The 27,460-nt window shown below is 39.0% G+C and overlaps 1 protein-coding gene across 6 annotated transcripts in view; it reads left to right on the top strand.

Annotated features, from left to right (window-relative positions):
• Positions 1-27,460, top strand: part of LOC125456875 (limbic system-associated membrane protein-like) — a 1,200,329-nt gene that overhangs the window by 398,687 nt on the left and 774,182 nt on the right. For 2 of the 6 annotated variants that reach the window (XR_007248528.2, XM_048540371.2), the window contains exon 1: positions 10,669-11,023. Coding sequence is in view for 5 of the 6 variants with exons in the window: in XM_048540371.2 (XP_048396328.1) it covers positions 10,869-11,023 (155 nt within the window). In the remaining variant the exon portion in view is untranslated. Of the gene's footprint in view, positions 1-10,668; positions 11,024-27,460 lie in introns of those variants that run through there. The other 4 variants (XM_059650328.1, XM_048540372.2, XM_048540373.2 and 1 more) reach the window with 3 other exon arrangements.

The following is a 27,460-nucleotide window of genomic DNA, read 5'->3' as shown; positions in this document are numbered from 1 at the left end:
ATAATGCTTATCTTTATTGATCAGAAATGAACTAAGAGAGCCGAAAATATTTCTGTTTCATCATTAAATATGAATGGTGATATAGCAGGTCATTAGATCTCATTTAAGATTTAGAGTTTCTGTCCAGACATTCACGACATATATTTTTGTGTTACATCATTTCAGGTTGCTGAATTTTCTTTTGTGGTCTTAGTGACTTCACTGGAATATTTTCACAATGAATTGAGTGAAGTGCACTTGTTCAATTCATCCTGCAATTGTGTGAGATTGGTTGCTAAGGTGCCACACTAAGACCAAAAAAAGGTATGAGATTGAATGTAATGCGTGAATCAGATTCTTTGTAGAAGCTTTGGGTTTTAGAACTGACTCAAGAGTGCTACTCAACTTGAAGCTCGAGATGTAAGATGTTGCACACAATGCAAGATAAGTGTTACAGATTTTGGTTATTTAGTTCAGGTTATATTCTTGATTGTTCCTCAGAGTTTTGAAGGTATATTTTAAACTTGTTAATGCTTGTGTCCTACAGAATAGCTGTGAACAAAACAGCCGATTAAGTCACTTTGTAGGAGCAAATTACTGCAGATGCTGTGATCACCAGCATTTGTTGTTTTTCAGATTAAGTCACTTTGTGAGTCACCAGTAGGGGTCACAAGTGAGTGGAGTCAATAGTAGCTATTTTTTTTTCCTTTTTCTCTTTAAATTTGTTGTAGATAACAGAGTTTTTAAAGTCACCATAAGTCTGATTGCACTGGCTGATTTAATGGAATATAACTTTTTATGTAACACAAAAACAAAATTATGTGGATGCTGGAGAGCTGAAATAAATTTTATGTAACTGTACAACAAAAAGATTATGATCACTTTTGTTGTGTCATTAAAAACACCATCAGTGATTCATTGCATGATAATAAGACTTATTGAACTGGAAGCAAACTCAGAGTCTGAAAACCATCTGTCATTATTTTGATGGAAATAACATTCTTGCATTGTTGCCAAATACCATTTACTGAACTCTTTTGAACAGTAAAAGCTCAGGATAGCATTAGCTTACTACTGTGTTTAGGCTTTGTTAAGGAAGCTATGACTTAGAGCACTACAATAAGGGCTGAACACAAAATTAAATTATTTTATTGAATGGCCTATTATCACCTGCCAGAGAAGATTGTGAGTTGTTCTGCTACAATCTCAGTCATGACTACTGCTTGATCAGTTTGCTTTTCCATTGTCCCATCGTTCACAAAAAAATTGTGGAATTCCCTAGTTGTTCAGACTGTATTAATGGAGGGAGAAGCAAAGTTAACAATATGTGTTGCTGAACTTTCACAGAACAATAAACAGATGTCTATTTGAATTTAGGGCTAGTTGAGAGAGATTAGAGTAACAAACAACTGATGTGGTTCATAAGTGACAAAGATACCAATGCTTTGTGCAATATGGTCCCGAGTTACATTGAACAGGCAGGCCCTAGACATATGACATTACAATTTACAAGTCACAAGAGATGTTCAAATAGTTGTCAATATCTGGGGCATGGAGAAGGACATTTAAAAAAAAACTATATTTTGCTATTCTTTGGCATCCGCTGGAAAATATTAATGTGCGACCATTGGGTGAAAAAGGACTGAGTTCACTTGTGACTTCCTCACTGTTAAATAGCTTGTTGAAATGCATTGTGGGCTCACACATGAACTTGGGTGAGATACCAGATTACTTACAGTGTTTCAGGAATTTTCTTGCGTCTGAGTTAATGCTTTTCAACAGAAGCAAGAAAATACTGTGGAGCATTTCAAAAAATATGAATGGCAATAGCACTATCCAACGTAATATGTAATAGCAGAATCTTTCATTGATGCTGTTGTTGAAGCACTCAATGGTATATACATTCTAGAGGCTTCTCATTATTCTATTCATTGAAAGTATTTCACAGTATATTTGAAGACTGCTGCCATTATCAGATACTGCAGATTACTAGCTTGTTATGCGAGAAGCCTCTTCTGTGCAAGCTAGAATATTTAGCTTACAATCCTTCTTTAAGAACCTACAGCACAGAGTTTTGGTATATAATTTGGAAATACATTGGAATCAGTTGCTAGTGCACTGTGCAAATAATTTGTGAAAGTAATAACAGAAGCCATCTCAATGTTTAACTAGTTAAAACAAAGCTCTTTACAAGTAAGCCTTTAAATTAGAGGGTTTCTTTTTCAATCAAACATTTTCTGCAGTTTAGCTCTGATGTAAAACCATCCCTCACTCCCATCTTCCACCATCCCCCAACCCCCTGACACTCCTCCCCCAGTCTCCAATGATGCCTCTTGTTCCGTTAGCTAAAAGGGGAAATAGTGAAGGCCATTGATCCCTGGACAGCTGCCACTGAGCTTCATTCTCTGCTCAAAGAAGCAGCTTTGTTATGTGATGTGATGGATGGAATTGGCTTCTTCTTTCTTGGATGGTTGCTTTGTTTTAATGAGATGTTGCACTTTACTGGAGCAGACTGATCAGAAACTGCTAACTCTTTTTCCAACCAAGAGGGTCAGCACTTGAACCTCTGCTTTTTGTCATACCTGAATGTTACAGACTTTTCATAAAAGATAATTGTATTTTCCCTAAAATTAAATATTGGTGTCTTCAATTATCTCCATTTGCTACAATACCATAGGATATCCCATGTACTTAATCTAAAGTATTCAATATTTGATAATATATACCTGTTAACTGTTCATGTGCCATTAGTCAAGTGTCAGTGTTGTTAGAGAAACAAAAACTAATCTGAACCTAATAAAATGTTACAAAAGATTCAATAGATTTTAGAATTCAATAACAATAAGTTTGTGATGAGGATGGGCAATGAGATTTGACAGTTACCTCTAAGAAAGTAATTATTGTATAAATGTCACAACAGAAGGCAGCAAATGGTTGGGCAGTAGGTGGAAGATGTGTCTACATTTAGTGTGGCAGGAAATGCTCTCAAAAAGTGCTTTCAACCCAAGAAAAGTGTGATGATCGAATGATGTACATCCCACACTTGAGCTGAATCTTAGACTTCTTGATTAATTCCAAGTTGTGTCAAGTTATTGGAGGGTTTCTTACTGCCAGCCTTGCAAGTTCACTCACTGTATCTTAGCAAATGTGCTACTGTAATTACCAACCTCATCCCTACGGCATCCCTCATGTTTGATTCCTCAAAGCCTGAAGACCCTACTGGATCCCAAATTGTGTGATCAATTGCTTAATACATACACAACAGTATTCTTGATAGCTTACCTGATGTAGAAGATTAAGGGATAAGGTTATTCTCCATGCATTAACACATCGATTCTGCCAGCTTGGCAAATGTTGAGATGATTGTCTTTTGCAGTCCATGCCAAAGTGTCAGGGAAGCTGAAATAACTTGAAGCAGTTGGTATAATTGAATGAATTGACTCAAGGCTGTGGATATTGAACTGAGTCATTGTGTAATGCAAAAATGGTGAACCGAGTCTGTGTATAACCTTAAGGTGATCCAAAAAGCAAAATTTCTTGATAGGTATCAACTTTTGGTGATCTAAGAGCCACGAACTTTTATTGCAAATTCTCCCCAAATATACTGAGATTGTATAGCCTCTTCAAAAGTGACTGCATAATAAGAATCAATTATTGCACAGCAAACAGCATTTGGTATGTTAAATGCAAACATAGTGTATGTACTTGTAAATTTTTGCAAAGTTCATTCCACATGTGGAAATGCATGTTACAACAAATGGATTAGGTAATGTAACTTATGTCATATTCTCACTACATTAAAGGAAACAAACAATCTTTGCTTATGTGCCAGGTCCATTGTTGGAAACTGATCATAAATACCTGATTGGATAATGGGCAACATTGCACTTAATCCAACTTTTGCATCTGTGTGGCCGAAACCTCCCTTCCTGCACTGATCGTCGTGTGCTGTATAAATTGTTAACCATGTCAGAATCTGGATATTGACCTTGATGCAACTATGAATGTTCAGATTGTCTTTACCAAGGCATTTTGAAGGTTAACTGTCTCACATGTTTACACGATTGAATAGATGATATGCTAAGACACAGTACCGTGCAGTCAGTGCTAATGTCAAGGAGGTTACTTGTGACATCAAAGATTATGCAATTGTGGGGTTTTCATTTGACATTTCAGAATCCTTACAGTGTGAAAGCAGTTCATTTGGCCCATCAGGCCCACACATCCCTCTGAACAACATCCTACTCAGGTCCGTACTCAACCCCAAAACCCTGCATTTCCCATGGCTAACCCACCTAGCCTGCACATCCCTGGGCACTATGGCCAATTTAGCTTGGCCAATCCACCTAACCTGCACATTTTTGAATTGTGGGAGGAAACCGGACTACCTGAAGGAAACCCACACAGATGTGGGGAGAATGTGCAAACTCCACACAGACAGTTGCCCGAGGGTGGAATTGAACCTGGGTCTCTTGCGCTGATGCAGCAGTGCTAACTACTGAGCTACCATGCTGTAGTCTGAAGTTACACAAGAGAAGATACTGACAGAATTGACAACAGTATACTGCAGAAAGTATATCACTATTTAAAATTACAGGGATCCTGCAAGATGGAAGAACTGATCATTTATTAAAGAATATGCAATGAATTTATTTGGTTTATGACCACTATTTTACATATGGATCTCAAAAGTATCAAAAACTCAAACGTTACCCCAAACGTTCTATATGAATGTGTAATATATCTTGCCCATAAAGGACACCCAGTTGCTGTTCAGATGAATAATGACCCCATGAAGTGATCTGGTAACCAACAATTGTTCACCACATAAAACGGTTAATGCAAAACTATGTAGCACATACGTTTTGTCAGAAAACTGAACTTGTGCCCTGCACCTCTAAAGCTTAACTCATACTAAGAAAAATATGGCAACGAGTCCAAGAAGAGATAGCAAGAATTGCCGATGCTGGGATTGAGATAAGACAGTGTGGAGCTGGAGGAACACAGAGGGCTAGGCAGCATCAGAGGAGCAGGAAAGTTGAAATTTTGTGTCGGGACCCTTCTTCAGAATCCTATTTTTTGAAGAAGGGTCCTGACGCGAAACATCCTCTGATGCTGCCTGGCCCTCTGTGTCCCTCCAGCTCCACACTGTCTTATCTCAACAAGTACAAGCACATGCTTTTTGGGTAAGTGAGAATTTTACTGAGTCATGAAAGCGTTTGTTTTTTCACTTATTGATCAAAATCAATGTACTATACTGTTTTCAAATTGCTCCAATAAACTCTTTGAACCGTCTCCTTGATCGTTAACATTCTGGATAATTTATTTTTAGAGAATGGGATTTATGGTAGATTTCTGTTTCAGACAATACAGTACAGTTTATTTCCAGTTAGTTTATAGAATTCCTAATGTGCTGCAGTATCCACCACTATATTCTCAACTCAATGCTTCTGAATCAGGCTTGCTACAGTGCTCCAGTGAAATTTGACATAAATTTGAGGAACAATACAAAAGACATGATAGTGTCTTTTAAGATGTAACTGGACAGCTACATGGATGGGCAGGGAGCAAAGGGATACAGACCCTTAGAAAAAAAGATGACAGGTTTAGACAGAGGATCTCGATTGGCGCAGGCTTGGAGGGCCGAAGGGCCTGTTCCTGTGCTGTAATTTTCTTTGTTCTTTGTAATACCTTGTTTGCCACTTCTGTACCTTGTAGGGATCGAGACTCAGCATTGAGTTTCAGCTCATCCAGCTCTACACCTTGTTATCATTGAGGTTAACAATTTCAGAGTGTGAACACCACCGTCTATGTTTGATACCCATCCCCACATTGTATGGGTTGTTCCCAGTGTAGCAATCCATTTTCATCCATTTACAGTTACCTTTTCACCTATTTAGCACTAATTAACATGATCACCAATCCCCTTGACTGCTTTCCAATTTTTTTTCCTCTCCCCGGATACCATCTCTATCTATCCATCTCACTCCTCCCACCTCAAACCATCCACAGCGCTTTCATTAGCAAAAATACAGCCTTTTCCCAGCTTAATTTCTGGTGAAAGGTTGATGGACCCAATATGTTATCTGTGCTTATCTCTGCCGAGCTGCTGTCTGACCTGTAGAGTTTCTCCAGCACTTTGTTTTACAGACTTAAATTTTGCTAAGGTGAATGAGATAACCTAGATACCATTGTTTGCTACAGTTTCAGAGAGTGTTAAAAACATAGCTTTCTGTAAGTAGAAAAGGCTCCCCTTGAGGGGTCAAGTTCACTCACTTGTAAAAGGCAAGTGATCAGGGTGTGTGCAGATCAATTGTAAGCAGAGGAAGGTGAAAGGCATATTGTCAAGTGTCCACAAAGTTCCATCATTGAAATTGGAACACAGCAGGCCTCCTAACATAACTTAAAATATTTAACCAGCATCCAGAGCTGTGGTTACTGGGTTCAAGTATGGCAAAGGTAGGAAAAAAGTCAATAAAATTTGCTCAGCAATCAATAAAGAAGGTTTATACAGACGTCACATGGCAGGGCTACCAGCCAAATTGTTACGGCTTCCTAAAATGTTTGAAATACGTTAGAATATCAATTCAGAGAGTGATTAAACTTTCATATTCATTGGCTCGAATTCATTTTGTTGTAGACGAGATTCCGTGCAGAGAAATGGAGATACAATTCTAAGGGGGAATACAGGAAAAGGGGGATATGGGAATATATTTGCGCAGATTATCAAATTTGGCAGAAGAGGTAGATAGAGCAGTTGGAGGAACACACAGTGTTCTTGATTTTATTAATAGACTCGTGGAGTAAAAGAGCAAGGACATGATGTTGAACATGTATGATGTACTTGTTAGACCTCATCTCAAGTAATATGTACAGTTGTGAGTGCCACAATATAGGAACAATATGAATGCATCAGAGAGAATGCAGAAGTGATTCACAAGATTGATTCAAGGAATGAGAAAAATCAGTTTCAAGAATGATTGAAGAAGTTGGGACTGTTCTTACAGAAAAAAAGGCTAAGAGAGATTTGATTTCATCAGCAAAACTTGAGCAGGCAGGATAGACTAACAGGGAAAAGCTGTTCACATTTGTAAAAGGAACAAGAATGAGATGGTTCAGATTTAAAATGATGTGCAAATGAAGTGAGGGTTATGTAAGAAAAAAAAATTTTCATGTTGTGAGCAGTTAGAGTATGGAAGTATGCACTGCTTGGAAATGTGGTGGAGGCAGGTTTGACTGAGTCGTTCAGGAGAGCATTGGATGATTATGTGGATAGAAGTGGTATACAGGAATATGGGGAACAGTCAGGAGATTGGCACTAGGTAATAGAACTAATGCAGGCACGATGGGCTGAAAGACAACTTTAGGCACTGTAACAATTTTGTGAATCTGAGATGTCATTTAGACCAAACCCAACAGAATCCATAGATACTTTATGAATAGATGCAGAGAAAAAGGCTTATTATGTGATTTTTCAGATTGGAAGCTAACAAATAAAATTGTTGAGTTGATTATCTGAGAGATCTTTCTGGATTTTTTAAAAATAGAAATAGAAGACTTGTAACATGAATTTACTATAAAAGTATGTGTATATGTATGCAGTGATCATTGTGGGTAAACAATGCTTACAGACCCTAACTATAAGCTCAACAATTGTCACAACCTCTAAAACATCTGAACAAAACAAGACATATAGAAGATATTGCTTTCTGAATACTTCAAAGAAATGATCACATTTCAACCTATTTTGCAAATCAATTGAATTTGATTAAAGGTCTCTGCCTGTTGCACAGTCCAGTTACTCAAACATTGAGTAATAAATATTAGATTTAGTTTTTAGATCCATATGTTTTCATTCCTATCTTTGGCAAAGATTTGTGATAGAGATTATAACAAACCACTGGAGATGATTCAACAAAGATCATTGACCAGTGTAACCCTAAGATTGCAGCACCACCTGATGAAGTTCTAAAGCTATGTCTGTGAAATTATATACAAGCTATGCAAGGTAATGGTCACAGTGGATACACTTTGAAGGCTATCTGCCCAGTGGACAGAAACAATATACCTTTGGCATCTATAAGTTGGCTTCATTGCTATCAAACTTAAAGATGTTCTCCAAACTGACAGTACATTTTGCACCCAGATGCTAACAGCTGGAGGAAAGATACTGGAAAATATTCCATCATATATAAGCTTTGGAAAGACATCTTTGACGAATGCCCTGATTCAATTAAATATGAGACCAGAGTGAGTTTTTTTTGCCAGGTGTCCCCTGAGAGATCATTAAAAGAAGGCTGGACATCATACCAGAATCTTTGTAACCTGACATTCTTCAACAACTTTATTCCTAACATATTGGATGAGAAGGCTTTTAAAAGGCTTGGAATGTTGGCCAGTTATCAGCAGAATCAGTGTAAAGAATTACAGGAACATCAAGAACATACGCCAAGTCAATATGAAGAACGATTGATACTGTATTAAGTCCCTGCCCATCTTTGTCCAAAATTACATCCAACCTCTTGACTACTTCACCAAATACACTATTATTTATTAATTGCAAAACTTGTCAAGCACAATTGTCCCACACATTCAAAGCTCCACTTTTAGATAAGTTAGCATCCCTCGAGCGATCATTGTAGACAATGATGTGAAATACATTGGTCACTCTTTTAAAAAAAAACTGTGTAAAATGGAGTATCGATCAGAATAAGACTTCTCCATAGGTCCAGCTGAATGCATGATTTACAGTCAAACATCTAATCCTTAAATGTAGACAGACCAAGCAAGATCTGTTCATTGCAGTTTTACATTCTATCACTGGTAGAGATAATGTTTGGCAGAACAATGTGTACCAATTTATTGGCTCGTACCCAAAGTTGTCTTTTTAACACTTGAGAGCTGTAAAGCTGCAAATGAAGACAACCAACAAGCATGATAAAAATGTGGATACAGAACTGTAAAAAGTACAAGTGAGGCATTTGAGAATCCATAGAAATTATATGGCAAGAATTTGAGGAGATAATCAGCCCAGAACAGGTATCCTATCAGATCCATACACATAACAAAAGAATGGTGAAGTGGAACAAAGGACAAACTGGAATTGCTTCAGTTTCCCCAGAGTCTGTTGCACCATATATAAGATCATGAACACAAACAGGAATGACCGACAATATCACTGATAACTGGCCAATAAATGGCATCTCCAGACAAACTACCACAAGATCTGTACGTATCAGCAAATTGCTGATACATTATTGAAACACATAAGCTTACTTGCCATGGTAATAGTTCATCTAACAAAGGTAGCACATGTTGTGTGTATAACTTGGCTGAAAGACAGTTCATTTGTCATGACTTCATGTGCTATGTGTGTGCAGTGTTGTGACTTTGGCTGTTAGTCTACTCTGGGTCTGCAAGCTATACACACACAAGTCAGTTGTTTGCTTCATAACTTATAATGTGTTTTACTGTTTTAAATAACTAACCCACCAAGTTGATCAATCCCTGATGAGTGGTTGATTATTAGACCATTATTATCAACATGACAGTTTCCAGTTCCACTGGTGTCTCCGTTTGCAGCTGATCACTGATGATCTCATCCTCCTTGTATTATCTTCAAAAACCTCATTCATCTTGTCAATGCCAAATTATTGTTTAACACCCGTCTTGCTATGAGGTCAAATTACAACAGCTGATACTAATGCTATATGGACTGAATGAACTGAGTAACAGAAAACAGAGAACTAGTTAAAATCATAGGTGAATATTACCCTTCTCTCCTTCAGGAACGAAAGCTGTGTGCCTTGGCTGAAGACGAGCTGTCCAAAATTCAATTGCTTGAAGTGGACAGTTTGTTTCTGTAGACACAATTAGTACAACAGTTTGTTTACTTTATTAAAGTGAGGTCTGGGTCTAAAGTTGGGCCAGAGTAAGGCCTTCCTGCTGAAGCACAGCTCTGTGTACGTTGTCATTTATTGCCCTGAAAATGGGACAGAACCAGGTTATAGCCTTTAATGTAACAGTTAACATTTCAGTGGGCAAGTGAATTGAGTCCAGTGATCTCATTGATCACAATCCCTAACTCCTGCAGATGTTTTTCTATCAAGTGTGCATGCTGAAGGAACTCTGATGCAACTGTTTACTAATGCATGCAGTGTTTGTGAGTACACACACCATTATAAAATAAGGAACCCCAAATTGATTAAAATGTTGACCAATGGTTTTGCACTTAATTGGTTCTCTCTTTTCTGTTGTTCAGTACAAAATGACTGCATTCAGCCCATATTGCAATATTATCAGCCGTTATAGTTGGACTTCTTTCGGCAAAACTGGTGTCACAGATAATTACTGCTAGATTTAGTCTGTATCAGTCATTCACCACTGAACACACCGTGTTTTGCAAGCTCAATTCACAAAAAATATTACTTTTGCCAAAAAACAGGATTTAACTTTATTCCTCACTTTAACAGCTTGGTAAGTTTCTGCCTCAAAGCACAATTCTGTTCTCTGGGTTGAGTTGCCTCAGATGGAGCTGTTGCCATGGTGATGGAGTGGTATCAGACCTTCATCAAGCTTGCTGCCAAAGGGGTGGCTGTGGTGGTGGGAGGGTTTGGGGAGGAGGGGGGATCCGGATGGTGGAGAGTGGCGGGGGGTGGGGGGGGGGGGACGTGAATTTAAAAAAAGCGTGAGGAGAGAAAGCAGTCAATTCACGCTCAGAGCATCGCTTTACATATCTCTTACAAGTGATGCCTCTGCTGTCAGATTAGTGGGCACTCAGCTGGGGCTTGGAATTGCAAAGCTTGTGCTTAGTGAAGACAGCTTTCGTGTTGCCACAGTGTTTGGGAGAGCTTTCTCTCTTAGTCCGGCTCGTTCATCCTGTTCTGACAATGGTATCTCGGGGTCCTTTTCATCAGCGCCCACTACCCGTAATCCTTCTGAGATTTCTCTGCCTTCTTCCAACAGGACTGCCGGTTAGAAGCGTGGACTTCTCCAGGGGGACGGACAACATCACCATCAGGCAGGGAGACACGGCTATCCTCAGGTAGGAAATGCAAGTTAATTACATGCAATGAACTATAAACAGACTCATTGATGTCCTGTTGCTGTTTCGAACCCTTTGAGGGAATTTATTTCAATGGCTTGTTTTTTTAAAAAAAATACTAATCACAGGCTAAGGAGCTGAGAGATTTCCAATGGTCTCCAGTGTTATGCGGATCAGATTTTTCTGTTTTGCAGCTTGCTTACAGCCTTGTTTTAAAATGTTGGCTTGACAGTTTGCACAGTATCTTTTAGCACATAAAGAAATGCAAAGAGGACCTAGATGCGTACACACTCAGGTATTCAAAGGGTTACATAATTGCTTGCTGAGAACCTGAAAACACACAATGTACAACATAAAACTGAGTGCTTTAGAGGAAACATTGGGAGATTTTTTTGATATGTTCTTTACAGAAATTATTTTGAAGATGCTGTTCTTCGTAAACGCTGTGATGACCCTAAACATGAATAATGGGATCAAAGTAACTCTCTCTTATCCAAGTGCTTTTTAAATAGAGGTTAATTCCTTAGTTCTTGCACTCCTTGGCAGCAATGGGTTTTGCATTTAACTGTTGAAGGAGCAGCTTCAAACATACAGTCAGTCAACTGTGCGGCACATCTCATTTAAAATGATAACTTATACACTGAGACTAGTACAATGCCAACATATATTGTATGTGTGAAACAGTCGGTGTGCTTATGGTGGAGACAGAGAGGAGGAAACAAATCATGAGGATTCTTTAAATTGAATTAAGTAAAGAAATTAATGATTTTAAGCTTGATTTCCCCTCTTCCAATAACAATCTCGTGGATTGAAAAATGTGCATGTATGGTAATCATACTTGGATGCTTATGTACCTTTACATACTTGTGCACCAGATGTTCATTTATTGGTTTATCCTCCTCAGTCCAGTCGACTATTAAAGATTGAACAAAATGAATAGTTGAAGTTATCATTAATCCAAAACACGATACTGTGGGGGAGGATTCAATGTACTATCATGGCACGGTCTTGCCACTGAACAGGTGTTGAGGGGGAGGAGAGAGCCTGTACAAAGTTTTTATTTGCTTATTAACCCTTTCATTACCTTTTAAAAAATTTTGTTATGCATTCTTTCTGTAAGAACTTCAATTTTCAATGTTTCTTCCTCTTTTCTCATTTGCTGATTTATTCTTCTCTATTATTCAAATTTACATTGGCTGTATGGGAGAATTTCTGCAGATTATTTTGTTGGACATTAGATTTAAAAGCTGGAGATATCAAACAGAATCTGGAGGTTAAATAGCTGTGGCAATATGCTGCATGCACATTTACCTGACACCAGAGTGGTGCTTAAAGCTTCAAGCACTTAGCGCATAGATCACACCCCATTTTCTCCCTTCCTTTTGATTCATATTAAGTTGTAGATTTATATGGCAGTTGATATTGCTTCACTGTGATGTGCAAGGGCCCATCCTTTATATATAAGCCTGTTTTGAGTGCCAGCCATTCAGCTCCGTGGTGCATTGCAGTCACACCTGTCCATTGATGCACATGTCCAGGAGAAGTTCATAGTTTCTCATCAAACATGAAAATTCTGTTTGATGTGTTTTGCTCCATCTTTAACTGAAGGACAGACAGTCGCCACCTCCATCTTAAAGTTATAATTAGGGAAAGACTACGGTGTAAAACTCTTTGTTTCTCCTATGGAGAATGTGTCATATATTAGTGTTTAGAATATATATTTGTATGCAGTCAGCATTCCTGTAACACAAAAACAACACTTTTGAAACAGCTTTCTTGGCTAAAACAGTGGAATGGGAGGCAGGAAATGGGTGTGGGAAGCGGGGCTTGTTTTGTGACTTGTAAATAGTTAAACTTTAGTTGAGAAGGTTTTCTGCATGGACATGCTTCTGTTTTATGGTAGCCTTTACATCTTGTGTGTGTGTTACAGTAAATGTCAAAATGAAAATAAAAACTGGAAAAAAACCATGTCTCAGAAAATTTAGTGCCTGCTGTGACCCAAGCATTTCTTGGCTGTTACTCTGGGACCTAAATGCAATTCAGGATGAGCTGTTATTGGCTCTGCTGGAAAGTTCCATGTGAAGTGAAAGTGCAGCTTTAATCACAACTTTGAAAAGATCCCAGATTGCTTCAGAAAACCAAGCTGTATTTTGAAAGAACTAGTGAGTCCTCCCAACACCATCCCATGTCAGTCACTCAGTATTTTGTGATACAAAGGCAGATCACCCATTTCCTAGGCCTTGGCCATGGTAAATTAACTTAGTTGCGGTTAGCTAATTCAGCCAGAGACAGAGTGTTGAAACTAACCAGCCTCTCTCTTCATGGGATTGTTTGCAGTGCTGGGAAGGCAATCACAAAAGATACCTGATTCTGTTCATTATTATTAATTGCTATTGTACAAAATGAATGGAAAGTCAGAAGGGGGCTTTTCTGAATTACTTCACTTTGAAATAGTCTGTCACTGGTTACCAGCTAGGATCATCCATGATGAACAAACACTCAATTTATGGAATAACTGAAAGCTAGCTAATCTCAACTAAATGTACACCAACTTGTATTGCAGCCTTCAAGGGTAGAAGGAAAGAATGACAGTGCAGCATTTAAGGTTATATTATGTGATATTCATTCAGAAGAGGTAGCAGGTTCTTAAAGATATGCTGCTATTCATTTGACGATCTCAGATATAGGTAATCAGGAATGAAATGAGCACATAGCCACAGTGTACAGATTTGTAGTTTCCCTTCAATTTTCTTCATTTGAAATTTGAAAATACACCTCAAGATACTATGTTCTGCATGTCCCAATGTCACTCTTAATCACACTGACAAAGAATGCATATTAGTTGTACTCTAGGGAGGATTTGTATACTGTTATGACCACTGCAGGTTGCCTGTGGTATTTTATAGTGGATGGAGGTCATTCTTCTATTTAGTCCAGCTACTGGTGATGCGGAGAGTCTGGTAAAGTTATCAAAGAAAATGTTTATTCAGTTTAGCACATTATACAGGTTACACAAGAGTGTTTATATCTTCACAGTCCCTTCACAGTCTTTGCCTCTATCTGTCTGTGAGACTGTCCATGTGATTGTCTATTTGACAGCATCACAGTAGGTGTTGCTGATCATACTTGACCAGATGTTAACCCTTTCAGGCCTGTGTACAACAGTTACCACTTGAATGCTTTTTGGACAAGTGGTCTGCCAATGCCGAAGTGGTGGCAGCAACTGATAACTATAGGCTGCTTGCTGTCTGCTTGCTCTCAAAGGCAGCGTCCAAAAGCCATTCGTAAATACATGAAAATTGATCTGAAAACCAACGACCTATGCAGACACACCCTGTGACAGAAGTTGGATGAGGGATAGATGAGCATGAAAGGAAAATGTCGGTTTTGGATGGTTAAATTTAAGAAACCTATGAATAATGGTTAAAATAAACATGATCCTAATCTGGCTGCAAGTACATGAGGATCGTTGTCTGTTTGATGCCTTCAGCAGAGAAATGCTGTCAGCTTGCTTGGGCATAAAAGCCAGTGACAACTCAGTGACTCAGCAAAATTTCGCTTGATCAAGCAAAGCTCCTAGATCAAAAATCGAAGCTCATTAGGAACAGTTTAACATGAGCTGTACTGTTATAACATGCGATTTTCTTGTCCTGAAATTAGTAAATCTAGTTTGTGACAGTTTTGTCCATTGATTATAATGATGATGCATGATAGCCAGTGAAAACCCATAGAAGTGTTAAGTACATATTTTCTACATTGACTGTTAATGTTATGCACTAACCCTATATTTATTGTCCAAATTTACCACACATTTAATAAAATCCTTACTTTGAGTAGATTAAGGGACCAGATAAAAGATTTAGATTGCAAACAATGAATTAAAAACTGTAGTCCGGACCCAAGGATATTAAGGTGAACATTGGCTGTGTTGCTAAAGACCGTGACAATCCCTCCCTCATTCAACCCTTTGCTGAGAGTGGGCTGGTAAGGTGGCGATGAAGGCAAGAATGGGCCTTTTGCATGACAGCGGTGGAGACAGCTTCCTAAGAGCCCTAATGATTGGAGGAGTGCCTACAGAATACTGGAGATGGGACTCGGGACTCTGAGATCTGGACTTTTCTACTTTATTTTGCTTACTTTTTGGCTTTGTTAAAATTTTTAAAATTCTGTTTTTTTGTAACCAAGTTGGCGCCAGTGAACGGCAACTTTGTGCACTTTTCACTATTCTTATGTATCCCTATACTTAGTACATGTGACAAATGAATAAATCTAAACTGCAACTTTTTGAAACTGTTACCACTCACTAAAGTTCAGTGTAAGGAGGAAGTGGTAAACTGCCTATTTTGAGTTAACAATTAAGTAACAAATTTTACCCTGAAGTCAAATATAGAGCATGGATTAAACCAGATCCTTCTTCCCAGCCTGATATTCCTGTGCCGATCCTAACACCTCTCAATTTTACTCCTGGCTGGTCCTAAAATGGCTGCAGGTGTGCTTGGCATCCTTTGATATTTCATCTAAAGGGCCATTCTTAACCCTGACCGAGTCTGGAAAATGGTTTTGTCACAACAAGAGTGTAGTCAGGGACCAGGTGTGGAATCCAAATTTGCCCTGTATTGAATTATGAGAAAAATGATCACAATCAGAAACTCTGACCAGTTCATCTGTCCTAGCCCTGGGTCTGTGAGGCTAACTACACATGTGGCAGCTGCAATTACAACTCTGGTCAGTTAAGTCAGCATATATTGAGGTTTTTTGAACGTTGTCTTCATAAATGAAAGATCATAAGAGGAGTCGAGTGACAGCAGAGCCGGAATGCAGATATTACTGAATAGAATATAACTGTTATAGTTATAAAACGTTTCAATTTGTTGTATCCAACTTTTTGAAAGCCTCTTTATGTTTGGTTGGGAATTTTGCAATTGTATGCTGACAATGTGGTTGCAGTACCATGTTGATCAAATGATTTGCATGTATATGCAGCACTCTCTGTTAACCGCGATATTGCGGTGAAGTCCTGTGGTATCGTCTATGGTGATGATCAATGCAAATTCTGCGACCAGCGTTCACCATGGGGAATATGCTGGGCTTCAGTTCAGTCTGGTAAAAGGAACACTGCCCAACAACAACAATAACAACAACATTTATATAACACCTTTAGCAGAATAAAAGCAATAAAAATGTGACACTTCACATCACTGTTAACGGTACCCACGATAAAACAGCCCATGCTTTTGTCTCCAAAATTGTGCCACGAACATACTGCAATAGTTCCGGTAAAAGATGGCAGCGGAGTAAGACTCCTAAACCAGAGCTGACCTGCTGCATCTGCTTATTTTCTTTTTTGTCTCTCTCTCATTTACATTTTTGTTCCTTTTTCTTTTTACTTCCTGTCCTCGGGGAGCATTGGTGATGCCTAAGGTGGAAGCCAGTGCAGATTCCTGGCCTAAGTGTGGACTCCCGGCCTCAGCATGGACTCAGAGTCCCAGCCTTGAGATGAAACCTGGCGCAGTCTGGATTTGAAGGACTGTTATTCTGAACTGTTATTTCTCTCTTTTTCTAATTTATTGATGGACTTTTTATTTCTTTTATTTTTCTAATATATTTTTCCCTAAGAATTTGAACTTAAGAATCTGTACCAATGTACCTTCATATTGAAGAGGACATCATAAGTGACAACTTGTAAATTTTTCATTGTACTCATGTGAGTACATGTGCTAATTGAACTGCCAAGCCTTCTACTAGCAACACAGCAAAGCAACCAGACAGACTGAAACATGAAAGTACGCAGATGCGTTCCTATACCACATTGATGGAATACAGATGTTGAATAAGGCAATATCTATCTGTAACTAATCATTGTGAAATTTTCTATTAACTTTTATTTATGCAAGATATTATACGGTATAATACAGTGATATTAGCTTTGCACACTTGTAGCTGTGAATTTCTGAGATAATATCATGAATTGATAATTGTTTGAAATTGTAATTTAACACGATTGAACTTGAGATTATTTGACCTTATTTGCCAAGTGGATGGCTGCTGCACTAACCACTGTTTGTTCTGAACAGAAAAAATGTTAAAATATCGGGGAACTGAAAACAAATTTTAAACGTCTTGTTTGTCATAATGTCATTCAAGTTAAAGCTGCAGACTTGAAATCAATAAGAATGAAAAATTACAGTTGATTTGATATGCCCTGGTGATGGAAGCAACAATTCATCATAAAATTTTACAGTTGTTTTCTCACAATTTATACTCCTAATATTTGGGAATTGTCTTCATGGCTTCTCTCTGTTTTGACTCCTATGCTTGAATATATCTTTAGTTTCTTGATTGTCAGAATTGGCTGCCTGATTCAGGGTTTGCCCCGGTGTGATGATGCTATAACTTTAAATGGTGTACTTTTGACCTTTTTTCGTGAAGCAAGGTTGAGACTAAGGAATCAAGCATTCTGCTGAAAGCCAATAAAGTTAACAGCTCATGAGGCTTCTTTGTTAAGTGGGTATAATGCTTGAATGGTTGGGGTCAAGCACCCACAGAGCCAAGATTTTAGTTTTAGCTTTTAGCAGTTGCAGGAGTCTTGAAGCTGGACATGGAAGCTCTTATTCCTGAGTCTGTTACAGCTAAAAGTTGGGATTATCTTCGAGTTGCTCAAATTGCATGTGAAACAATGTATTTTACTGAATTTGCCTTAGCCAGGGGTTTGTTTATGGGATGTTACTTTGTTGGAAGAATTAGTTATTAATTTTATTATTTATTTCAATAGAGTTACAGCTAAGCTGAGTTTTTTCTCGTGTTTTTAGTTTGTCTGCATTTTAACTGCAGTGTTTTAAAGAAAGTGTTTTGCTTAAAGTTGTTAGTTTGACCAATAAAATTGTATCTGGAATTCAATGCCTTACACTTACCTTTAAAATTAGGAAAACAATTAGGGTCTAGGCTGTCTTCTTAATAGGTTTTGAGGTGTTTTAACCTTATCCATAATATCGAGTTGAGCAATATGAAGTTTATCTAATAATGTAATTCAACAACCTTTTAACTTTGCTTGTTGCTATTCTACATCATTTGGATACTCAGTATCAAATCTTTCAAGACATTTCAGCTTTGTTGTTGAATATCTGAACACCATAGATAGAATAAATGTACAATTCATTTTTTTTTCCTTCTTCTGTGTAGCAGTTTGTTATTTGTCTGTATTCGGTTTAATTTGCCATTGCTCTCTTGACTTGCAAATCTTGTTCAAATCATCTTATAATTTATGAGCAAGCACTCTCCTTCCTGAGAAGGTATCCTTTGCCAATTTGATCATTTTACATTGGATTTCTCAATCTATTTTCTTAATTTAGTTGAAACACGGTTGTGCTGTTAGAACTTTATCCAGATATACCATAGTCAGTATTATCCACATGTTCTTGTAGTGTTCTGTGTTACTCATCAGCCAGTTTCATATACATTTCTAAGGTTTATCCTGAATCCTTTCAACTTTGAGTTTAATGAATAGTGTTCACTAATCCCACTTAAATTGTAATTCCCTCAAAGGAATCAAGGAATTGGTCTAGCCTTCCTACTTCTCTGACGCTGCATGGCCTGCTGTGTTCATCCAGCTCTACACCTTGTTATTTGAATTTGGATTTGCATAGATAACACAGCGTAGAGCTGGAGGAACACAGCAGGCCAGGCAGCTTCAGAGGAGCAGGAAAGTTGACATTTCGGGTTGGACGCTTCTTCAGAAATAAATAGACACTCCTTCTCTGTCTATTTATTTCTGAGCTCCCTTCCCCTCCACCATTTCTGAGGAAGGGTCCTGACCCAAATCGTCAACTTTCCTGCTCATCTGCTGCTGCCTGGCCAGTTGTGCTCCTCCAGCTTCACACTGTGTTATCTTTGAATCCAGCATCACCAGTACTTACTATCCCATTTGGATTGGCATAGTCTTTCTTCTTTGAACTCAAGTTGATTCCTGTTTAAAGAACTGATATTGTTCAGTTGTCTGTCATGCTTCATCCTGGTAATCATGTGCTATATTTCACATGGAATATGATGCATATGTTTTTTCCACCTCTTTAAATATGGATACTGTATTAGTCCCATTCTACACCCACTTCAATCAATGGTTTAAAATTCAATATTTTAATTTTTCTGTGCTTGATTCTGCTAATTTGATAACTGATCCCTCTGTAGTTAATAGCTTAGACTTTGGATAAAACTAGAACATTAAGAAAATCCACCAAAGTTTTTGAAGGAATCTGGAAATGTGTGTATTGAATATGTGTGAAGTTCTCAGCTGTTTAAGAGTTCTGTGTGTAAACTGTTTGGATACAGAACGTGAGTAATCTTTACAATGCTCTGGAACAAATCAATAGTGTAGCAACCTGATACAGACATAAAAATGGCACCCTCTGAATGACTATCACTTTTTTTTAAAGTACCCTGGGCAAAATATTATTTATTCCCTGGAATTTTATGTGTTTTGAATCCAATTAATCTGTCCAGTTCCTGCCTTGCATTGATTTTATTCATTTTATCTTTGTTTTGACAGAGCATGTTGATCATGGCCTTCTTTGTAGAAATTAGTGGAATTAGTCATCTAGAAAAATTTGATATTTATGCTTCGCAAGCCTGAATGCATTTTCTTTGATTCCCACCTCTTCTGCCACCACTATTCCATTGCCTCATGGTATTACATTTTTTTAGGGAAATACTTATCTGCTGTACTTTTATTCAAGTCACACCTCTAAGATTACAGTTTGATATAGAGTCATACAGAATGGAAACAGACCATTCAGTCCAACTAGTCTGCGCTGACTGGGCAATCTGACCCAGTCCCATTTGCCAGCATTTGGCCCATATCCCTCAGCCCTTCCTATTCATGTACCCAGTCAGATGTCTTTTAAATATTGTAATTGTGCTCGCGGCCATCACTTCCTCTGGCAGCTTGTTCCATTCATGAGCCACCTTCTGCATGAAAAAATGACCCCTCAGCTCCTTTTTAAAATCTTTCCCCTTTCACTTTATACTTATGCCTGAATTCTTGTGTTCATCCCCAATGGGTCCCTTTTGTTTTTTTTTACTGTATATTTCCTGCTGAACAACCTCGACTTTTGTTTCCTGATTGATTTTTTTAGCAGCATTTGCTTAATTTGAATTTGTTGGTATGAGGATGAATTTCTTCTTCATTTGTAGCACCTCATATTTAAAATAATCCACTTGCCACAGCTGAAACTTAATAGAACGATATTTTCAATATATTTGCTGTAGTTTTTCCCAATTTCCTTGCATTTAACCATTTTTAAAAGTGTCTTTCTGGCTCCTAGTCATAGATATTTATGATTGCCAGTTTGTTTGAATTCATATAATTCTGTATTTGTTGTCCCCATTGGCAACACTTTTTGTACCATCTCTGGATCATTACGTATGAATACCGGAACAAGATAAGTATTGTGCGTAGAGACTTCATTATGCATTGGATCACTAACATCATCAACCAACTCTGATTCTAAGTAACATGAATTTACCTGGTTTTTATATATTTTAATTCTCCATTCAAAGCCATGGATATATTCTGACATACCTCTCAATAGTAGCACAAAACAAATTGTACTCTTTGTGACAGCCCGATCGTCTGTAACTTATCTTGCAATTATAATGATAACCCAGTGTAAATTGGTTTATAGTTAAAACATAAAAAGTTGGAAATACTTAGCAGGTCTAGTAGCATAGAGTTATACAGTACAGAAACAGACCATTTGGTCTAACCAATCCATGCCTAACATAGTCCCAAACTAAACTAGTCCCACTTGTCTGCTCCTGGCCCATATACCTCCAAACTTTTCCTATTCATGTACTTATCCCAAGTGTCTTCTCGGAAAGAAAAGTCGAATAAATGTCAGAATCTTCACGAGCCGGTGTCTCATCAGGCTGCTAGAGATCTAGCAACAGCCTGCATTTCCTAATCCAGTGAAGCCCCAGCAAATTTCATGCCAGTCAGGAATTCAAAAGATGATCTTAAATTAGGTCCCACCCAGTTAGAGCTGCCAGCCCATTAATGGCCATACCTAATGCTAGGAGGACATCAAGGATTGCAGAGGACCAAAATGTAAGCTAAGTGATTTATGGGAAGTGGGGGGTTGTTTCTGGTGCCACTGGTCACAGGGAAAGGGCAGGGGAGTTGGAAGCAAGAATAGAGGCTGACAGGAAGGGGTGGGAGGGGGAAATAGCAAAAGATGACACAGTGAAACACAAAAATTATTCTAATGTTAATAAATAGAATTGAATGGAATGATAGTGAAAGGCCGAAAAGAACAATGATAGATCAAGTGAAGAAACAAATGATGAATCTAGTGTGATTTAAATAGCAACATAAGAATCCTTACCAGTACCTGGTTTCTGAAAATAATTGGAAAAGTATTCATGATATAAAATCATTAAACTTAGTGTTGAGTTGGGAAGGTTATAAAACTGCCAAATCAAAAGATATTATTTTGTCCTTTGAAATTCATTAGAACATTATCGAGGCTAAGGTCAGACAGAGTGTGTTAGTAGTATCAAAGAATTAAAATGATAAGTGACTAGAAGCTTAGAATCATACTTGGGCCCAGAACAGAAGTGTCCACCAGCGTAGTAAACCAATTTGCGAATGGTGTCTCCAGTGTAGTAGAGTCTGCTTCGTGACCAGTGAACACAACATACTTTATTGTTTCATTTGGAAGGACTCTGAGCCTTATGAAAGAAGGGGAATTAAGGATATAAAAAATCAGATGTTGCATCTCCTGCACTTGCACAGAAAGGTGTTGCTGATAGAAGTGGTGTATTGGGAAATAAGTGTGGACCAGAATGAAGTGGATTGAATACTCACTTGAGAGTGCTGAAAGGGAGGATAAGTTGTGTTTGGTGTTAGCATCACATTGAGATTGTAGAAATGGCACAAGATGATCTGTTAAATGTGGAGGCTAGTTGTTAGATGGTAAGGACAAAAATTCTTGGCAGGTGAAGAAGGATTGAGAACAGAAGTGCAGACATGAACTTATTGAAAGGCCTTTTTTTTAAAAATGTGATAGACGGGAATTCACATATGAGCAAAGGGAGAAACACATTGAAACCACTGATGTCAAAAATGTTATTGTCAGCATACAGGTGTCTTTTATTCTATGATCTGTGTGGTCTGCAAGCCTGTTTTGTGCCTGCCTCCTGCTTATATATTATAGAATCATGCAGTATAGCCTTTCAACCCTTTGAGTCTGAACTGACAAAAACTGCTCTAAGTCTCCATCAGACTCACTTTCCAGCACTTGGCCCATAGCATGATGATATTTCAAGTGCTCATCCAAATACTTTTTAAAGGTTGTGAAATTTCCCATCTGAACGCCCTCCCAGCCAGTGCAGTACAGATTCCCACCACACACTTGGTGAGAACAGTTTGCCTCAAATCCCCTCTAAGCCTCCTGCCAGTCACCTTAAAATCATGCCTCCTTGTTATTGACCCTTCAATTAATGGATATAACTGCTTCCTACTCATCCTGTCTATGCTTCCCATAATCCTATACACCTCTATCAGGTCCCTTCTCACCCATCTCTAGGCTGAAGAAAACAACCTGAGCTAATGCAACCTCTCTCCATCGCTAAACTACTCCATCCTAAACGACATCCTGGTGAGTCTTCTCTGGACTCCAATCAGTGCGATCACATCCTTATATATGGCAGAGACCAGAACCGCACAAACTGCTGCAGCCCCATCAAAAGTCTTGTGCAGCTGTAACATGAGCTTCCTGCTCTTATACTCTAGACCACAAATGATAAGGGCAAATATCCCACGTGCTTTCTTTACTACCCTGTAAAGCTGTCCTGCTGCCTTCAGGGATCTGTGAACAAGTACCCCAATATCCCTATGTTCCTTTTAGCTTCCTAGTGTTCCACCTTTCACTGAGTATTCCCTTGTTTTATTATTTCATCCGAAGTGCATCACTTTACAGCAGCCTGGCATATAACTCATCCAGGACTGGGTATTTGTCCACTTTTCAGCCCATGAAAACCTCCAATATCTCCTCCAAAAACAGAAATTGTGGAGGAACTCAGAAAGTTAGGCAGCATTTCTGGTCAACACTTCTGTCTCGGGCCTGCCTCGACACTCCAATCATGTTCAGCAGAATCTGTAAGAACAGCATCTCATTTTCTGTGTGGGGATCCTGCGGCCTTCAGGACTCAATATCAAGCTCAATAATTTTAGGGTCTGAACATCTTCTTCCATGTCTTTTATCCATCGCCATCCCCCAGACTCTATCACGTGAGCTGTTTACAGCACGACCAACCCATTTTCACCTAGTTACAGAGCCCATTAGCTGCATTACTGTCTACCTTGTTTATCATTATCCACATCTTTGCCTAACTGTATTTCTATCCATTTGGGCTCCATTTCCACCTGTCACTTACTCCTTTACCCCCCTACTCCTGTCTTGAGCATATGTATAACCCTTCATAACCACTACTAGTCCTGAGCAAGGGTCATTGGACCCGCAACATTAACTCTGCTCTCTGTCCACAGACGCTGCCAGAACTCAGATTTCTGTTTCTGTTTCAGATTTCCAGCATTTGCGAGTTTTTGTTTTTTATATTGCTCCAAAATCCCACCACTCCCAATGTCAATCTACTCAAGAACCTCACAGTTCTTTCTCCAGAATTGTGTATCTATATCCTCCTCCTCCAAAGAGAATACGAATGTGTAGGACTTATTTAATGCCAGACCACTTCCCTCCAGCTCCATGCTCAGATTGCTCCTTTGATTCCTAATGGGCCATACTCTTTCCTGGATATCCTCTTGCCATTGATATCATTGTGGAATATCATGGGATTCTCCCGAATCTTACCTCCCGAATCTTACCTGCCAGAGTTTTCTCATGCTGCCTATTTGCTGTCCTGTTTGCTTTCTTAAGTTCATCTTCTCTACTCGTACCTCCATTCATTTGCTCCTTTTGTACCTTTTGAAAACCTCTGATTTCCTTCTTATCCAGACCTGAGTGTTTCGAGACATCTAGGGTTCTCTGAGCTTGCCGCTCCTACATTTCACCCAAAAGGAACCATGTTGGGCCTGTAAAATAGTAAAGTTGCTACACTCCCACTGGACTATAGGGCTACAGTATCATTAAAGAAAGATGACTGGCACTGTTTTAAATTGAGGGGCACAATACCGCAAGTGAGGAGAGACTCTTGAGAAGGAGAGTCCTTCGTAGTAGCCTCAACTAGTGTGGGAAATGAACTCTCTCTCTTGTTATCACTCTGCGCCACAACCCAGTTGACCAGCCAACTGATCTAATGCTCTGTAACCCATCTTACGGCAAAACTCATTTAAACTCTTCCCAACGTCATTAGCAAAGCTACAATGATGTTTGTTCCATTCTGGTACAGATATGACTGCCTTGCTTGTACAGATCCCACTTTTCCTGGAAATGGTCCCAGGGATCCAAGAATCTAAGACTGTCTGTCCTGCACCACCTCTTGAGCAACATATTCATCTGTCATATTCTCCTGTCACTGAATTTGCCAGGCCATGGCACCCATAAGTAATCCAGAGATTACCACCTTTGAGGTCCTGCTATTTAGTGTGCTGCATAGTCCCCTAAATAATTAGTGCAAGGCGTTCATTCCACCCCTATCATTGGTACCATCCAACACCCTCTGTCTTGTCGCCTTCTTCTTTCATGATGCCCTGAGCTACTCAGTGACATTCCTGATCCTGGTGCTTGGAATGCAACACATCATCCTGTAGTCACATCCGCAGCTGTATAAATACTTGTCTGTTCCATAAACTAATGAGTTATTCTTGCTCATGCTTGCTTCTTCCTCACCTCCTATACAGTCATGCCACTTGTGGCCACATAAACCTGGCTCTGTCTGCATTCCCTTGAGGGCAAATTAATGCCAGATTAATATTTGAGCAGGACCTGGGGAATTGCTGCACCTCCTGCTTGTCTCCCTCTGACTGCTAGATGGTCACCCATTCCCTCCTTTCCTCTCGTCTCTTGTGCTGCAGTGTGACCAGCTCTCTAAACATGCTGTCCATGTAACTCTCAGCACCATGAAAATGCTAGTGTTTCCAGCCACCTCTTGAGCTCCAAAAGATGTAGCTCATGTTTCTGCTGTTGGGAGCATTAGTATTTGATAAATGTGGAAGTTTAAGTGTTAATCACTTACCTCTCACACTTAACAAACTGCCAGACTCTCTGCAGATTGCACCTTATAGTTTAATTATTTCCTATTTCTGCCTCTGTGTTTCTTACAGTTTTTTTTTCCTTTATTTATGTAGGTTTCATCCATGCATGCTGCAGCAGGCCTTTCTTAGCCTGATTGGATTTATCGTTACTTGCAAATTCACATCACACTGACAGTGGTGTCCACGCACACATGGTGCTGGTGGGGTCCCTGACTTTGTTGATGTGACAGGACAAACAATTCACTCAGCTGACCTCTCATGACATGACTTAATCTTGAACCTACGACTCTTACTTGCTAACATTTCTGATTATTTAATCTTAAAGATCCTCCCCTTACCTTAACTTTCATCCCCTTCCCTTATTCTCTGATTTTTACTTAACCCTTGTCCTTCTCAGTTAGCCTCTTAATAATCTCCCAGTTTTTGGGCTTTGATCTGCTCCAGCCCGCACAGATCTGTGAAAGTAGTTTGGAAATCAAGACTGGAAGAAAAAAATAAAAAGCTCCCTCCCCTCCTTCACCAAACTCCCACACTTGCCAAACAGTGACATCCCACGCTCTGTGGGTTCCACTCTGTGCTGGTTGCACAGAGGCCCTTTTTTAAAATACTCTGCCTCACCAGTTTCAGGAACTGGTTCAAACCAGATTAACTAGGGCTAACAGTCGACTGCCTTGCAAATTCACACTGTACTGACAGCTGCTTGTTTATGTCTTTTGGCTAACACCTCCTTTCTTAAAAATCTGGTATTATATCGCAAACCATTGCTCGTCATCACCTCTCTTGCAAGTTTGAGCTACTTGTTATATGTATGCTTTTTTTAAGGCCTCTGAATTATTTCTCCCAAATTAAATTTTCTCCTGTATTGCTCCTATCCCTGAGCCTCTACCTGTCTTCTTAATTATTTCTTTTATCTATATATTATAATTGATGTGACTTACTGTAAAAATAAGTGAATTAATTTTTGAAATTCTCAAGATGTCTCTGAGAAACTAATAAAGTGCTTTATAAATATAACACTTTGTTTTTGTATTTGGGATTCTCCTTGGGATTGCAAATCTGAAACATTGGCTCAAAAAGGAGCATCAGCAGATTTCCGTTAGTGTTGTTTCTGGGCATGTAATTTGTAGTGGCCTTGTTTAAAATAATCCTTTGCTTTACTTCTTTTCTTGCATTTAATTTTGACAAATTACAACTTAAATAACACACAAGATTTATTGTTTGTTCATAAATGCTTAAATTGAATTGTAAAGATGTCTATTCTGTTCTTGAAAGGATTCTGTTTGTATCAGCAGGGTACCATGAAATTCAACTTTGAAAGTTTTGAAAAATGTGCTCTCACTGAAGAGTCACAGGACTTAAAACATTAACTCTGCTTTCTTCCCACAGATGCTGCTGGATTTGCTGAGTTTCTCCAGCAATTTCTGTTTTTGTTGAAAATTTTACGTATGAAACTTAACATGACACTCCCAAGTTAGTAAACTAAAAATTGAAATCTGTCATGACAGAAGCACCAAAACAACATGTCAAGTATAATGAAGAATGTGGCTGTGGTTGCAGGATTATTTCTCAAAATCATGGTGTTGAATTTTACACCTTGCTCCCCCACAGGACCCATTTCTCTTGACATGGTGGGTCCCCACTAGTCTTCCCCAGGCCTGTTGAGAGCCTTGAATTGTAAGTTACTGCCCTCAGTGAAAATGAAAGCCCTCAAATGCTATAGACGCTCAACAGTGGCAGGCAGACAGAGGAGAGGCATTTTTTGACAACTTTGTTGAAGTGGCAGGATCACCAGAGCTCATTGTTTTGAGAAATGCTCTGTGCATCTCTCCCAACATGTAAAGCCCTCTTATTTTCCCACCCGGTCTCCAAAACCTACCTCCTGCCCCATGACCCCCCAGCACAAACACCACTCCCCCCACTGCCCACTAAACCACCCCCATTCCACCCTCTGTCTGTACTTGATCCCTGCCTACATTAAAAGCTCACGTTTTATTGGAATCTGGGCCCCAGTGATGATTTTGTTGCAACCCTTGCCATCCCTACTCTTGAGATCTGCCATTTCTGGTACTGTATGAGCTGCTGACCAGTGTCAATGCTGTGAATTCCAGTAAACCGTCAGGTGCAGGCCTGATCCTGAGCTTGATTGTGCCACTCATACATGCTATCAAAGTGGTACAGTTTTTTTAAAGTATGGGTTTGAAACCAACCCTCCTCATTAGAGGTAGCAGGTA

Source organism: Stegostoma tigrinum, chromosome 12 (genome assembly GCF_030684315.1).
Source record: "Stegostoma tigrinum isolate sSteTig4 chromosome 12, sSteTig4.hap1, whole genome shotgun sequence".
Taxonomy (NCBI): domain Eukaryota; kingdom Metazoa; phylum Chordata; class Chondrichthyes; order Orectolobiformes; family Stegostomatidae; genus Stegostoma; species Stegostoma tigrinum.
This window is presented reverse-complemented; position numbering and strand designations above follow the sequence as displayed.